This window comes from Calypte anna, chromosome 3 (genome assembly GCF_003957555.1).
Source record: "Calypte anna isolate BGI_N300 chromosome 3, bCalAnn1_v1.p, whole genome shotgun sequence".
NCBI lineage: Eukaryota > Metazoa > Chordata > Aves > Apodiformes > Trochilidae > Calypte > Calypte anna.
Window position 1 is genome coordinate 19,189,125 of NC_044246.1, and position 14,724 is coordinate 19,203,848.

Genomic DNA, 14,724 nt, shown 5'->3' on the forward strand with positions numbered 1-14,724 from the left:
TATTTGCAGTGAAGGCAATTGCTTCTCTTGCTGTTGGCAAGTATTAGGTTTTTGCAGCTTTCAAGTCCTTCACCTAGCATTCCCATCTGATTTTATTCTAATAAATTTTCTGCTTTTCTTTTCCAGTGCACCACAACATTTTGCAAGTCCTTCCTAAATGTTGCACATGAAAAATCTTCCCTTCTTCAGAACATCACTGATGTTTCTGTATTCTGCCAATCTTTTGTGCTAACTACATGATTTCTTTTTAGCTAAACTCTCTGCTACATTAACTGTCTACCTGGCTGCACTTGAAAAATGTTGTGCTTGGGGTTTTTTTGGCATAGTACGAAGTTTTCGAAGAAATTTGTGGGATTACTTTGGTTTGCAATATTATATTTTTCTTTATCTCTGCTTTGGTAATTTAATTGAATAGTCAGACATGATCCTTTTTTCTATTTTAGCTTGAAAAATAATGCTTCTCTTTTTGTACGTGAAGCCTTAAAAAAATCAAGCTAGTACATACTTCAATCATACTGGTCTTTTGCTGAGGTTCATAGGTTACCTAAATAATTCTGGGGGACAGTCTTTTCGTAATCTTTCAGTGTTGAGCTCCATTTGACCTTCATCCTGTGATGCCTTTCACTTGTGTAAAACATGCTTGCTTTATCACTTCCTCATATAGTTCACCTCCATTCTTTGATGAGTAATGGGATAAAGTTGAAAGTTTTTCATATGTGTCCTGAAGAATACCTGTAAGAGCTCGAATGTCTTCTAACAAGAACTTAGCAAAACCCAGCTTACTTTGAGTCAGAAGCTGAGTTTCACAACGTGGATTTTGCAGTTTATAGGAATTTCTTTTACAAGATAAATCGTCAGTTTTCACAAGTTCACATAGTTACCTGCTTTTGAGTACTGAAAAATCAAGGGATTAAATTATGACTTCAGATTAGTAGTAGTGAGTGCTTTTGCATAATTTGGTACATAATGTCTTGCAGTACTGCTGCAAATATACAACTTTCAGACCTTTCTTTGTCCTTGTTCTTGAGAAAACTGGTCATGCTCCATACTAAAAGGAGAGCTGCATATATGGTCAGGGAGAATTTTAAGTTAGCATGTTTTTTATGTTGCTTTTTAAATTTTGGCAATCTTGATCTTGATATAGTGCTCCTTTTTTTTTTTTTTTTTTTTTTTTTTCTTTAAAAAGAAGAGGGGATGGGTGTGAAGGAAGAGAGGGGGCACAGAAAGAAAATTTGCTGTGAAGGAAGGTTAGGCATACAGGATGTTTTTTCTTTCTGTCTTGTAAAAGGTAATATTTGGTTTCTGCAGTACCTGCATATTGAATTGGAATGTTAATGCTGTGAAGTTCAAGTGGGTGTAGATTATGTTAGAAGTGTTATCCCTTGGTATTATAATTATTATCTTTGATTAATTCTGCCAGTGCTGGTGAGGAGTAAGAGATTTTTACCAGCAGGGCAAATCTTTCTTTGTGTGTTTGCTCATGTATAACATAAATTGACAAGAATTCTGGTTAGAGAAAGGAGGTTGACTGCATTGCAGTGGATTTAGGGAAATTGTGTCAGATGGACAGGAAATGGATTTCATGTGGTTTTAACATAGGGAATTGCTACAATTCTAGGAGCTGTTGAGGTGACTGTCCAGTTTTGAGTTTCTTTTTTGGTTTTGTATGAAGATTTGTGTCCTGTACTTTTATTTAAAAATTATATGTGGGTTTTGTTGCACACTTAAAAAGGGATCTGAATACTAGACTTTAACAGTGTGGGGCTAATTACAGCAGCAGCATGGTTGCCTTCTGAACTAAAATCTGTTTCTCTTTCCCTTGTTTCTTTACCATCATTAGATGCCATGGCTGTTTTAAAAGGAATACTTGACAATGGCTCATTGCCTACTAGACCAGCAGTTATTGCTCTCATTCAGGCTCTGGCAGAAAAAGGAGATCTAAAGAATCTGCAAGCACTTACAAACATGCTGGAAGACATCATGAAATCAGTTGGTGTATCTGCCTCACTAACTGCTAATGCTATTGCATTGGCACATACTAAGAAGTAAGTATTTCTAGGACTGGTATATGTAATTCTTATATGCAGAGTGATGGAAAATCACTTGTATTATTCATTTAATTCTGTTTCTGTTTTTACAGTGTCCTAGATGTTAAAAATTCTGGACGAATTGAGCAGTGTGCTGCTCAGTTCTGGTCTGGTGTAATTTGCCAAACACATTTGGGGTTGTAATTTGTATTGTGAAATAAGGGATAGCTATGAAGCCTTTGGGAAAGCAAAAGGTCTTCTCTGGTTGTGTAATTTAGCTTTGCTCCTTTTGTTCTAACTGCATACACCTCATTCATGTGAAGTCTTCTCCTTGATGTTAGATCAAAGACCCTAGGAAATCTTAATGTAAAATTGAATTTCTTCATGAATATAAATCTAAGAAGGCTTGAAACTTAGCACCCACAGAAACAAAATCTGCTATCTGTTCCGGTAGTTTAAATGACAAAATATTCATGTGTTTAGTCTCAAAATGTGGCAGCCAGACATGTATCTGTTCAGTAGTGTTGGGTTTTTTGTCAGAATTTTAAAGCATTGGTGACAATACTGTTTGAGGCCACAGTTTTGATCATGGTAATTACCCTCACACTCCTGAGTATCCTTAGATTCAACAGTTTAGTTTCATGTTCTGCCAAACGTTTTTGTTTTAGTTGGTATGTTGGTATTGTTTAGTTAATCTTCATATGAAACTGCATGGGGGAAGCACTTCTGGGACAAAGGGCAGACTGTGAACTTCTGAAATAAGCTTTACGGGAAGCAGTCTTCAGGAATCTTACATTTTCTGTTCATATTACCAGTTTCATCAGGTAGAGCTCCTGTGTCTAAGTTGGCAGGAAAGCTGTAGAGCTGTGTAGTACATAACAGATACCTCATTGCCTCAGGCATGCCAGACCAGAGAGAATAGTCACGTGTTGGGAACAACCAGAGGACTTGAATTGAAGGAGAACCATGCAGGCCAGTTCCAGCAGTGAGCTCACTACATTTTCAACCTCAGAAAAACAATCTGTCTATAAAGGACTGATCTTGCACTTACTTAAATCAGAGTGGTCCTTGGCACACAGTTCTAGTGCATTGACTTTGCCTAGATTAGACTCCAAATAGGAGAAATAGTTCAGGATTTCTCTCACGAGCTGCATATTTTTCCTGTATTCCCATATTTCCACATAAAAGTGTTGCAAAGTTATGCCATGTTCTTAAGGTCTAGATTGGTGACAAGAATAAAATAAGTAAACAAATTGCTGTATGCAAACAAAAGTTATTTAATTAGCATCAACTTTGTGTGCATACCAAAACTAGGTTGGAAATACGAAAAGACGTAGCAGCGTAAATAATATACACCTAATGTGTTCTTAAATACCTTGCAAACTATACCTTGAGAACTGTGAAAAACAGATTCTTAGATATTTTTAAAACCTTTTAATTTATTGGTAGATTCATGTTTTGGAAGCAGCTTTCAAAGCATTTCTCATAGCTTTCAAATGTTCTGTGTTTCTGCTTTGCCTACTCATCATGTTTCTATTTTTTTTCAATTAAATTAGTTTTTATACTGGACTGATAAGAGATATTGTCATTTGAACTTTTAAAAAGTTCTAGAAATAGAGTTTACACTTGGGTGAATGCTTCTTGCATTATTTTATGAGCATTTTCTATCTTTGGGCCCTCAGATTAAAAGTGTTTAGACAAAGGTACTGACCAGATGACATTTATCATTGTCTTTTGCATCTGAAAAGGCAAGCATGGGAAAATTGGGTAAATAATTAATAGAATAGCATTAAAGAAAAATAATACTTGAGTTGTGTGCATTAATTATTCAGATATCTTCCGTTAATGTTTTGATTTTTGCCTTCTAGATTTGCAGAACACATTTTCCTAGAGCAGCTAGCTTAACTCTTAATGAGGAGAAAAGTATGTCAAAATTACTTAGGCTTGGTACAGGTCATTTAAAAATTTTACTCACAGGTTAATTACTTTATTGAGTCATAAACCTTTTCAGTTTTACTTCTAAATGAAGTCATAGGTACTCAGGCATTCCTGGGAAATAACAATAACCTTGACATAGAAAACAAAAACTTCTAATGTAATTGCTTGCTTAAGTTTGGAAATCTTGATTTTGGAAGCTAAGCCAGTTCAATTTCTTTCTGTAGCAATGACCTTGATGCTGCTGTGAAATACCTTGAGCCTCTGCTTATCTCTGGTGTACAGAATCCTGATCAAGCTGTCAGAAATATTTCCTATTTGTTAAGAAAGGTATCTGAGGAAGGATTAGAACCAGCTTTGGAAAAATGTAAGTTAATTGCAATGACATTTAAATATTCTGACTAGACAACGGTGTTATGAGAGAGTTATTACATGTAAAACCTGCTCCGTCAGCATAAATCATGCCAGTGAGTTTTACAAAAGTGGCTTTTCAATCAAAGATTTTCCTTATGTACCCATCATTTTTGCAGTTGGTGTGATGGCAGAACGACTGGCCAGTCAGTTTGGAATTTACAGACCTGTCACAGATCTTTTCCTTCAATATGTCAGTGCAGACAGAGTGGATGATGCCAGATCGCTGATACAGGTAATGACAGAACACGAGAGGTACAGAAATGCTTAGAGCTCTTGAACTGGGAAATTGTCAAGAAGAGGTGTTGTGTAGCATAGGCTCATACTGCTGTGCTTTTGAATTAAAGTGTGAGTAGCAGTAGCACAGTTTAGACTATTCTAAACTGTTTTAGTACTAATAGTAGTGGGTGTCAGAGTCAGACTGTTCTCGCCTAACAACCTGAAGAAAATAGAAGACTTCTATATTGCTTGAAACTCCATATAAAGCAAATACTATTTTATAAGTTTTCTGTTAGACAGCAGTTCTTGCAAACCATCTCCTTGCAACATACATGTAACATACTCTGTAAACATAATAGTATCTTAGGGCTGTACAGTTTCCAAACCAGAAGCAGTTTCCTTTTCACAGACCTTATTTCGCTTACTTGCCCTAATATATTGTACATGCTGCATGCAGGGTTTATTAAGAACTGAGTTTGCTTTCTATTCACTTGAGTGTTGCAGATGCATTTAAAGACAAATGCAGGTCTCTGGGCACCAGTCTCAGCAAAGTTAGCAGTATTCAAGGAATGAGATTATTATGCTGTTTGTACAAAGCTGAAGAGAAAGCAGAGCCAGAGGTGGGATGACCTGGGTGTGATGGGAGCTGCCATTGGCAGTGGGCACAAACATCCTCCATCAGGGAGGCTCCTCCCTGCAGATGGTGGCCATCACTCATGCCAACTCTGCAGATTGTTCTGTGAGTGTTGGCTTCTGCCTCAATTTGAGATCTCTTGCCAGCTCCTGATAGTGCATACTACTCGTTTAACAGCTCCTAAGTATTTTAAGCTGTTTAAAAAAAAAACCTCTGCTTTATCCATTGGATGTTTTATGATATTCCAAGATCATTTTATGGGAAGAATGCATACCAACAAATGCTTTCAGTTACTTCAGCAACAGTGTGAGATATATATTATCTGTATATTCCCTGCTCTGGAATATTGCTTTTTTGTTTGTTTTGATTGAGATGTCATCCGAGTATTCAATTAAAATATTTTTTATCTAAAACTCTTGCTAGATAGTGTGAAACACCAAAATGCAAAAAATCTCAACTTATTCTTTACTCTTCCTGGTTTTTTTGATTGCTTTTTTATTGAAATAAATGAAATGGAATGAGTGAATGAAAATCTATTACAATTTCTTGGCTTTTATAAAGATGGGAGTTTATGCATTTTTAAGTAAAATCTTCACGCTCTTAAAATTTTTGAAAACATGGAATGATTTCCATTCATATATTCCTAAAACTTAATCACAGCAGCCTCCAACTCCTGGAATTAAATTCACAGCTCTATAGCAGACTTGAAATAACATTGTATATGCTGTATTTTGGGGTAAAGTTTAAAAATATTTCATATTAAGTGTAAAACTTCATATGTATAAGCTCATATATAAGCTTGAGCTGAAACGTCTGTGTGTATCAGAAAATTTGGATTTCACATGGTGCAGGAAAAACTCAGTTGTAATAAACATTCTTGACTGCTGTTGTGAATCAAGTATTCAATGAATAGATAATAGAAGACAGTAAAAATCACTGTCCATTTTGCTGCTTTCTTGGAAAATAAACCACAAGGTAAATGAATTATTTTACTTGTAGTAATCTGAAATACTATATGCATGGAGAATCCTTGTTTTCAAAAATGCATCTAAGAGTCTATTTCAAAGTTCAAGAAGCAGCAGCAGTGCCTTTTGTATTTTCTGAAGGGAGGATGCTTTTACTATTCAAAGTCAAAGCTCGTTTGATATTTCATCATGAAAGGGGGCTCTGGAAAACATTTCTCAAACTAGACTTTCTTCTCAGAGCATCCTTATCCTTATAACGATGCCAGTAGGTGAGAATGGTTGGAATCAGTAAATAAAATATTGCAGGTTTCTCCCATGGGTATTTCACTCCTGTGACCATAAAGCGATTTTTTGTTAGAACACTGGGTACATTTTTGTCTTGTTTTCCCTATTGGAGTGAAGCTTCAAAGCTTTTCACCTGGACCTTACAGAGCTTGTCAAACCATACTACACATAGAAAACATTCATAGTGGCATAAACCAATATTTCCTATTTGCATATGTCTAAAATACTAATTGAGTTTATCAAATTTATAGTATGTGCATTTTTGTAAGTACAGTATTCTCTCTTCCTGTGGTAGAGAGTAAAGGTATTGATAAAATACCTTTCAGCTAGTAAAAAGCACTGTGCATTTTAAGAATTTTAAAACTGATGCCTTTGAGGAACATACACTAAAATATTGTCATGTTTATTTTTTGTTTATCCTTGTTTCTGAAGCAAGATAGATTGCTGATTTATCTGGTCTGTCTCAAACTTTTTTAAGTTCAACTTCTCTCTCAAACATTGTCTATTGCGGTGAAAGCCTTTTATAAAACAGAGATTGAAATCAGTCCTTTGTATGCATAAATGTAGGTAATTATACTTTAAAGAGAACTTGCTTTGTACATTTTAATTTTTATAAAGAAACGAGCAGTTATCTCCCTGACACCTTATTAAATGTATAATTAACCTTATGATCCCTAGCTCACTTGTGAATGCTTGGCAGTATAATTGGAGAGGAATAGTGTTTCTCTTTTTCATTCTTTTGCAGTCCTAAACCTCATTTTTGTGGTATGTTGAAGTATTAGTTTAACTCTTTTTCCCTTTTGTTTTAAACAAATTTTATACCTACCATTTTAAAAACAATGTTTACCAAAACTGTGCGTGAAATGAACTTTTTACTGCATTGAATAGGATGGTTTGGTTGATGGGATATTTTTTTTCAAATGTGTGGTCAATTATAGACCTGTGAGTAGAGAACATATTAATATATTATTTTAAATATTTGTAACTGGTAATTTTCACCTTAATCTTTTTGTTTATCACTAACTTTCTCACAACTGCTGCATTATTTATTTCTTTTTCTACAGAGATATGGTGCACTAGTTGAGCAGAAGAGAACTTTAGGGAGTTTTATGGCAAGAGCAGCATCTACACCTGGGCAGGTATAATATTTTTTCATGTATATTATTGCATATGTAGCAAAATACTGTTTCACCAATCTTTGAAGTGTTTTTGGATCTTGAACTTCACAGTTGACAACATTATCAGGTTTCTCAGGGAGGTTAATTTGCAGAGCTGGTTGCACTTAAAGGAGCAGTTTACTTTATGGAGAGTGATGGAGGGTGTAGTTAATATTTTTCTATTTCAATTTTATCTGTTTCTGTTGTAATTCTATGCAATTTTGATGTTATACTTTATTTCCTACAAACACTATTATTTAAATGTTTTACTGCTCTATTCTCTTCAACCTGAAGGTTCTTACTTAGTTGGTTATGTTGTATGAATACAAATGCAAGTTAAAACCCCAGCCTCTCTCTCATAATAAAATGCCTCTATGTTTACGCTAAAAGACACAATTACATAATGCTTATTATGATGGTTTGGGTATGTGTTTATATTCCTGGCTTTTGACTCAGCCCTTATAGTTAGAAATGTTGTCATTAATGTGCCTTTTGTACTGTACCCCTTAAAACAAACCTCAAAAAAACCCAACACTGAACAACAACAACAAAATAGGAAATACACATGCAAAATCACATTGATTTCTCCTTTGTAGAGGAGCAGCATCAGGAGACGATTAATACACCAATTAGAATGAAAAAATTGGACATTTATGTTTTGTGGAAATTGCCATTAAATATTCAGATTAAAAATTGAAGTGGTGATAGCAAATACCATCATTTGGTGTCTGTGGAAGAAATTAAAAAATTGAACTTTTCCAGCTTTTCAAGCTGAAGTTTTAATAATGCATAGAGGTTAGCAGTGTGTCAAAAGGGTGTTACTAATTTTTGTAAACTTTTTATATTTTAGGAACTGAGAATTTTTGAAACTGGAAACAGGTTGAGGGAGGGAGGTTCCAAACTTAAGCACATTACTGAGTGATCTGACTTCTTTTAAGCCCTGGTTGTAGATACCAGTGTACAGGAACTAGGTCAGTGAAGGCAGCTTAGTAGTTGGCATTTTTTAAAATTTGGTTGATATTCTGACCCATTTTCATTAATACATCAATTGCTTCCTTAAAAAAAACCAAAAAACCACACAAAAAATGGAGAAGCTAATGCTTAGGCTTCTTTAGTATGGATTTAGTCCTGTGTTTTGTTTGTTTTATTTTGTGCCTGATTTCTTTGACTGCTTTATATCTACATATAGAATTTTGGAAAGGAAGTTGTTATGTTTGGTTTCAGTTGCACAGCGCATTCCTTGTTACCAGTACAGTTAATTTCACTTGATCTGAAATAATTATGCTGAATTTGGAAATTTTAGTTTAAGATTTCAAATTATAGCTGTTTTTTTCTGTACATTAAATTTCCCAGGCAAAGAAGATCGAAACCCTTCTAGAACTGATTCCTGAGCATCTAGATACGGAACTTGCATACCGTTACCTCCTGAGATGTTATGGTAATTTACTGTCTTGGGAATAGTTTTTTCAGTAAGAACTCTTGAGACATTCAAAAAAGTCATGGAAATCCTTAGAAAGAGGAGCAGGATCTGCACTATATAACTTGCTTAACAGTTTGAGCCACAAAGAGATGGGGTGGGAGGGCTTGTCTGGGGTTTTTGTTGGGTCTAGCTGTTACATTGGAAAAGCAACTAACTGACCCAAGCCTCCAATCCTTTACAAAGGAACTGTATTAGATAAAAGGATATTGCTACAAAAGAGGTGCTTAGTAGGGGCTTCCTGGATTGATAAAGAATACATCCTAACCCATGGAGAAAAATACTGACTAAATGAATTGCTTTTTTAATGAATCTAGCTTTTCTTCCCCAAACACATGTACTGGTTCCTTTTATGTGTGTTTCAAAATCATGTGGTGGGTTCTATTAGTGCTGTGCAAGGACCTTAACTGTTATTAGTGTAGATTCTTTATATCTGTTTTAATTTATCCAGAGTAAATATTCCAGATGACTTCATTTGGATTTACCTAAATAGTTGAAGTGCTAACCAGCTTGCTTTATAGTTTAAGTCAGAGAGAAACTGCTCTAAAAAAATCAAGTTGCTTATTTAAATATGTTTATTTGCAACACTCGCTCTTGAAAACCAGAAAATACAGCCCCTGTGTCAACACTCAGTTGGAAGTTTGCATCTCTGCTGTAGTGTCCTTTGCCTTGGGTGCTCTGATGCAGCTATGATATTTTACAAGAAGTAAATATTTTTCATGCAGAGGAGATAAATTGGAACACTTAAGTAAAATACTTTGCACCCAAATCCAGGGTATGATGTAAAGGACTACAAACATCACTATATTTGAATGAGGTTGTAGAAGTTCTCAAGAGGTAGTATCTAACTTTATAACTCACTTGCTCAGGAACACTCAAAATAACAATCAGTAGCAAGATTGTTTAGCCCTGAGGTTTCATTCACATTCTAACATGCTTTTATAAAACAAAAAATGCCCTTTTGTCACCACCACTATACTTGCTGCTGCTTTACACTGTCATTAGCCCTTTACTGCTTTTACCTCAGTAAGAATTCTGTAAGTTAACTGTTAATTTTTTCAATAACCCTTTCAGCTACATCGTAGTGCAACAATTTCACAGAGATTGCAGAAAGTCAATCACTTTCTACATTATGCCTAAAACAGCTGTTAGAGTTAATTCAACACGTGAAGCCACGCTGTGTATGAACAGATAGTTGCTGTAGTTTCTTTAGGCAGAGACATAACTGGCACATAGCAAGTTGTAGAGGAGACATTCAGTAACAGCATGAAGAGTTTTAAAAGCTATTCCTAGGTTATTCTTTACAAGCTTCTCCCCTCTATGAGATGTTGATTCAACTCCTGTATCAGGTAGAAGAGTGAACATCAATTACTTATTCCACTTTACCAGAGCTGGGCTATATGAATTGTACCAGGATGTCTTTGCATTTTCTATTACATCTTTCTGTTTTTCCAAGAAGCAAGATGTTCTCCTACTGCTGGGTTATTCAGGGACATTTATTGTATTCTGTTCCCATTATGTATAGATAGAAATAGGGTCTTTTATTTGAAAGATTTCAATTTTATTTGCATTTTTTTTCATGTTACAATTAGTAAGCATTAAAACATGATTTCTTGTTTTACACCAGGTTTGTAGTATCATAATTTTCTACAGAACAAATGATTCTCCTGTCAGGCCCATTGTTATTTTTAATTTGTTAGAAAGCAGAACAAAAAGATAACAAAATACTAGTACTACAATTGGTTACTGTTTCTGGTTATCAAAATAAATAGACATTAAAATGATAATTGACTATGTGTCTAGCAGAGATATAGTAGAATATAGATCAAAGTAGAAAGGAATCTGATTGTATATCAGACATCTATGACTGAAGAAATAAAGGGATATTTATTTATTCCCTTGTCCTGTAATATGATCCACTACTGGGACTAGATTTTCTTCATCTGGTGAGACGCATAATTCTTTGCTTTATACCTTTTTCTAGAAAAAGGAAATATGTAAAATCCCATTTCCGTGGGCCATTAAGCACAATCTAAATATTAGCTTTTTTTTTTTTCCCCACATACAATAAATACATCTATTTTAAAGAAATATAATGTTTTCTATTAGGATCTCATTAAACCGTCACTTCATGCAGTTTCTACAGTAGCCTCCCACATTCAAAAAAGACCTCATCCACTTGCCAGATGTGAGTGGGAAGCTTTTTCTCCTGAGAAAGGGACATAAGCTATCCATTTCTGCATAGTTAAAGCTTTTTTGTTCTTTAAGAACCATTGTTTTTGAGGCCCATACAGTCGTGAAAATGGTGTTTCCAAATGTGAACAAGTAAGAATCTCAGTCAGCTCCCACACTGCAGATGTTTCCATTTTCCCAAGCAACAAAATAAATGTAACTGGACATGATGGCTTCCTTGTTGTTCACAAGGTGCCAGGAACTGTTGTACTGCTTCTAGGACCCTCAGGACAACAGTGAAACTGTCAGGGGTCACTTCAGTTTCATCCTGATGCTTCTCAGGAAAGTCTGTGGTTCAGCACGCATCAATGTAGATGGAGGAGTTTCCCCCCTCTCTCACTTTAGAGGAAGGAGAAATATGCTCCACTCTTCTACAGGTAGAAGTTAATAGTGCTTTAAATAAATGAAGAATGAATTAGTGAAAAACTGTTACAGGGGATGGTGCCTTTTATGGAATATCCAGAAGAATATTACGTTACCTAAGCAGTTAAGGTTTGTATTAGTGTTAGTTGGTCAGCAAAAATCTCCTCCTGTACAATAGTATAAAATGGGTTTTTCTTTGCATTCTAGAACAACCATCTGACCTTTTTCTTTGTTCCTTTAGGTTATAGTTTTAATGTAGCCAGCACCTGTAACTGTAACAATATCCTGACCTTACAGATGGGAAATAAATTCTGTTCTAGTGTTCTCACATGCTGACCTTGGTTAGTTTTTGTTCTAGCTTTTGTTTTTATTTTTACCTGTTGCTTCAGAAGGAGGCATGCCTCTGGATCCCAGAGTGGTGAGTTATCACCACATGGCTCTTACTGCTTTGTGGCTTGGGCACATTCTTGAAGGAATTGATCATCCAGCCTCAAATGAAAATGAAAGCTAGAATGGCTGTGTATTCAGTTCTCTTAAGTGAGTTGTCAGTAGGATGTGAAGAATATCCAGAATATTTGGAATATCGTATATTAAAGTAGTTAAAATACATTTTGGCAAGTAATAGGAATACACGATGTAATGGCAACAGGTGAAAAGAGGAACACTTAATCCTTGGGGGGTTTTGTGTTTTTATTTTTTCTTCAGAATTGGATGGTGATGTTGCTTCTGTAAAGGCTGTGTATGAGAGAATAAAAGCAAAGAATATACAGCTGCATGAGATATCTTTGAAATCTTTAGCAACTTTTCTGAAGAAAGTAGGAGAGCCTGTTCCTTTCACTGAGCCCCCTGTGAGTATTTCCTAATTAAGAAATAGATCTGCAGAATTGTGTATGTTTGGTGTTAATAAAACAAATTCCACAAATAATTACATAGGGATTAGATCTCTGCTGAGACTCCTCAAAGGAGGTGATGTATGAAGTACTGACTTGTGGGAGCTGTAGTAATCTAGCATTGGATTTGATGTGAGGAAATAAAACCTCATGGGGCTTATGATATTTAAACTACCTGATCCTTATTGGGCACTCATGTACAGGTGTACCTTTATCACATGTCCTTGGGGCATTTATCTAAGCAAATGAACTTTAAAAGGCTTATAGAATGTGTATTTCATTAATGATTAATGGGGTTTAGTTTTCATTAATTACCTGTTTTGTATCTAGTACAAGCTGTTGCTTTAGTAGGATGGGATTTTAGAACTGTAAGAATTATTTTTCTAGTGAAGCTTTGCTTCTAGCTCCCTTGTCAGCAGATACATGCAACTGTGCAAATATATTTTATTTGAGGGTGACAAGTGGCATGGCATTAAATCTGTCACGTCACAGTAGATGTTAGTCCACACCAGTACAGTTTTAGAAAAGCAGTCTATAAAGGCTTAACTGCATTTTCCCTCTAAGGAAACTTTTTATTGCCATTTTCCATCCACTTTTTATGTTCTTAAATGTGTTTTTCTGTAGTTCTGTTAAGACCCAATTGTACGTTGTTCCTCTATATTGCTTCATGATAAATGTGATTTTCTTTTATCATTAAGCAAAGAATTGGAGAATATTTTGGCACAAAATATTTGGTCTAGCCTTTTAACCACAGTGGGTTTTTCTGCAACCTTGACATAATTTATAATCTGAATTTTTATTTGGACTTGGTAAATCTAAAAGCTTTGATTGGCTGTTTCTTCCACATAGCTAGTGAAAATAAGTGGTTTTTCAAAGTCACTGAAATTATTAATTTTCTGATTTCTCTGTTAACTTTTTCTCTAATGCAGCTTGTCTTTAAAAGCATCTCACACAATTGCAGATCACAGTTTTAAAAAGTATTTTAATTTTTAAAATGAAATATAGTACTGCAATTTGTTACAAAAGCTTCATTATACAAGGTTTTCCATTTTATTTCTCTCAATATTTTTCTTTAATTATACAGCATTCAACTGCAGTCTAGTTTTGCATGGCAAAGAATAATGGATTCTGGTTTTGTCAGGACATAAGACTTATTCTGTGTTAGTAACTTCTCAGTTGAAACAATGCTCAACTTGTTTGTCCCACTCTTATTTATAGGAATCATTCAAGTTCTATGTGGAAAAATGGAGGAAAAGAAAATTGGAAGCATCATGAACAGACCGTCTTTTATGCTTTAGTTGTTTATGAAATTACATTCAATAAAAACTTAAACCAGCATGTTGTTCTGTGTAATTTTTATCTGATTATGTTTATACAGCACTTTCCATAGCTGTAACTGATAGCAAAATTAATTAATAGAAGTGTTGTTAAAAATGATGTTGAAATATCAAGATGTAACTTTCTAAGCTATTTCTGGTTTGATCTGCTATAACCTGAACTGTATTTTGGCTCCTGTTGATGCACCAAATATATGTATATCAAGAAAGTTGGTAGAGGGGTAACTGTAACTTTAAGCAAAAAGCCAACTGTCTTTTCCTTTGTTGTTTATTGCCCTGGTCAGTGCACTCTGGGGTGCAAGTAGAAGGGTAAAGAACATAATTTTCAAGATTTGTCTGTATCTGCCCAGAAAATAAACTTTTTTTTTTTTTTTAGATGTCTCCTAAATGTACTTCTCATGTTAAGTATCTCAATAAGTGGTAAAGACAAAATACTTTTACCTTTTACACCACCTTGTGTTTTGTAGTTTTATAGTTATATATCTTTAATTCATTCCAATGGTTGTTAGTCCAGTTGATTTATGGATACAAGAACTGCATATCCATGAAAAGATGACTTTTAAACAAGGCAGTGCCCATTATTTGCAGGGTAGCAATTTTTTATTGGTGGGAGACTGATGGACATGCTTCATTGGTATAAATGTGGGAATAAATCTACTATGGTGTCAAGTTTGACAGTCCAGAGTTGTGGGATCATGAAAATAAGACCTTTATAAATTACAAAGATGAAAGAAAACAAAAAAATCTGTTTTCTCTGAATAATGATGCAAACTGAGAAATGCACACCTTGGC

General features: G+C 34.9%; 1 protein-coding gene across 1 annotated transcript in view; it reads left to right on the forward strand.

Moving 5' to 3' along the window:
- The window catches only part of LRPPRC (leucine rich pentatricopeptide repeat containing), an 84,337-nt gene extending 70,404 nt beyond the window's left edge, over positions 1-13,933 (forward strand). Inside the window, exons 32-38 of the mRNA XM_030447347.1 lie at positions 1,841-2,045; positions 4,190-4,329; positions 4,493-4,608; positions 7,541-7,615; positions 8,987-9,071; positions 12,411-12,553; positions 13,814-13,933. Coding sequence (XP_030303207.1) covers positions 1,841-2,045; positions 4,190-4,329; positions 4,493-4,608; positions 7,541-7,615; positions 8,987-9,071; positions 12,411-12,553; positions 13,814-13,870 — 821 coding nt within the window. The 3' untranslated portion in view covers positions 13,871-13,933. The remainder of the gene's footprint in view (positions 1-1,840; positions 2,046-4,189; positions 4,330-4,492; positions 4,609-7,540; positions 7,616-8,986; positions 9,072-12,410; positions 12,554-13,813) is intronic.
- The last annotated feature ends 791 nt before the right edge of the window (positions 13,934-14,724 follow it).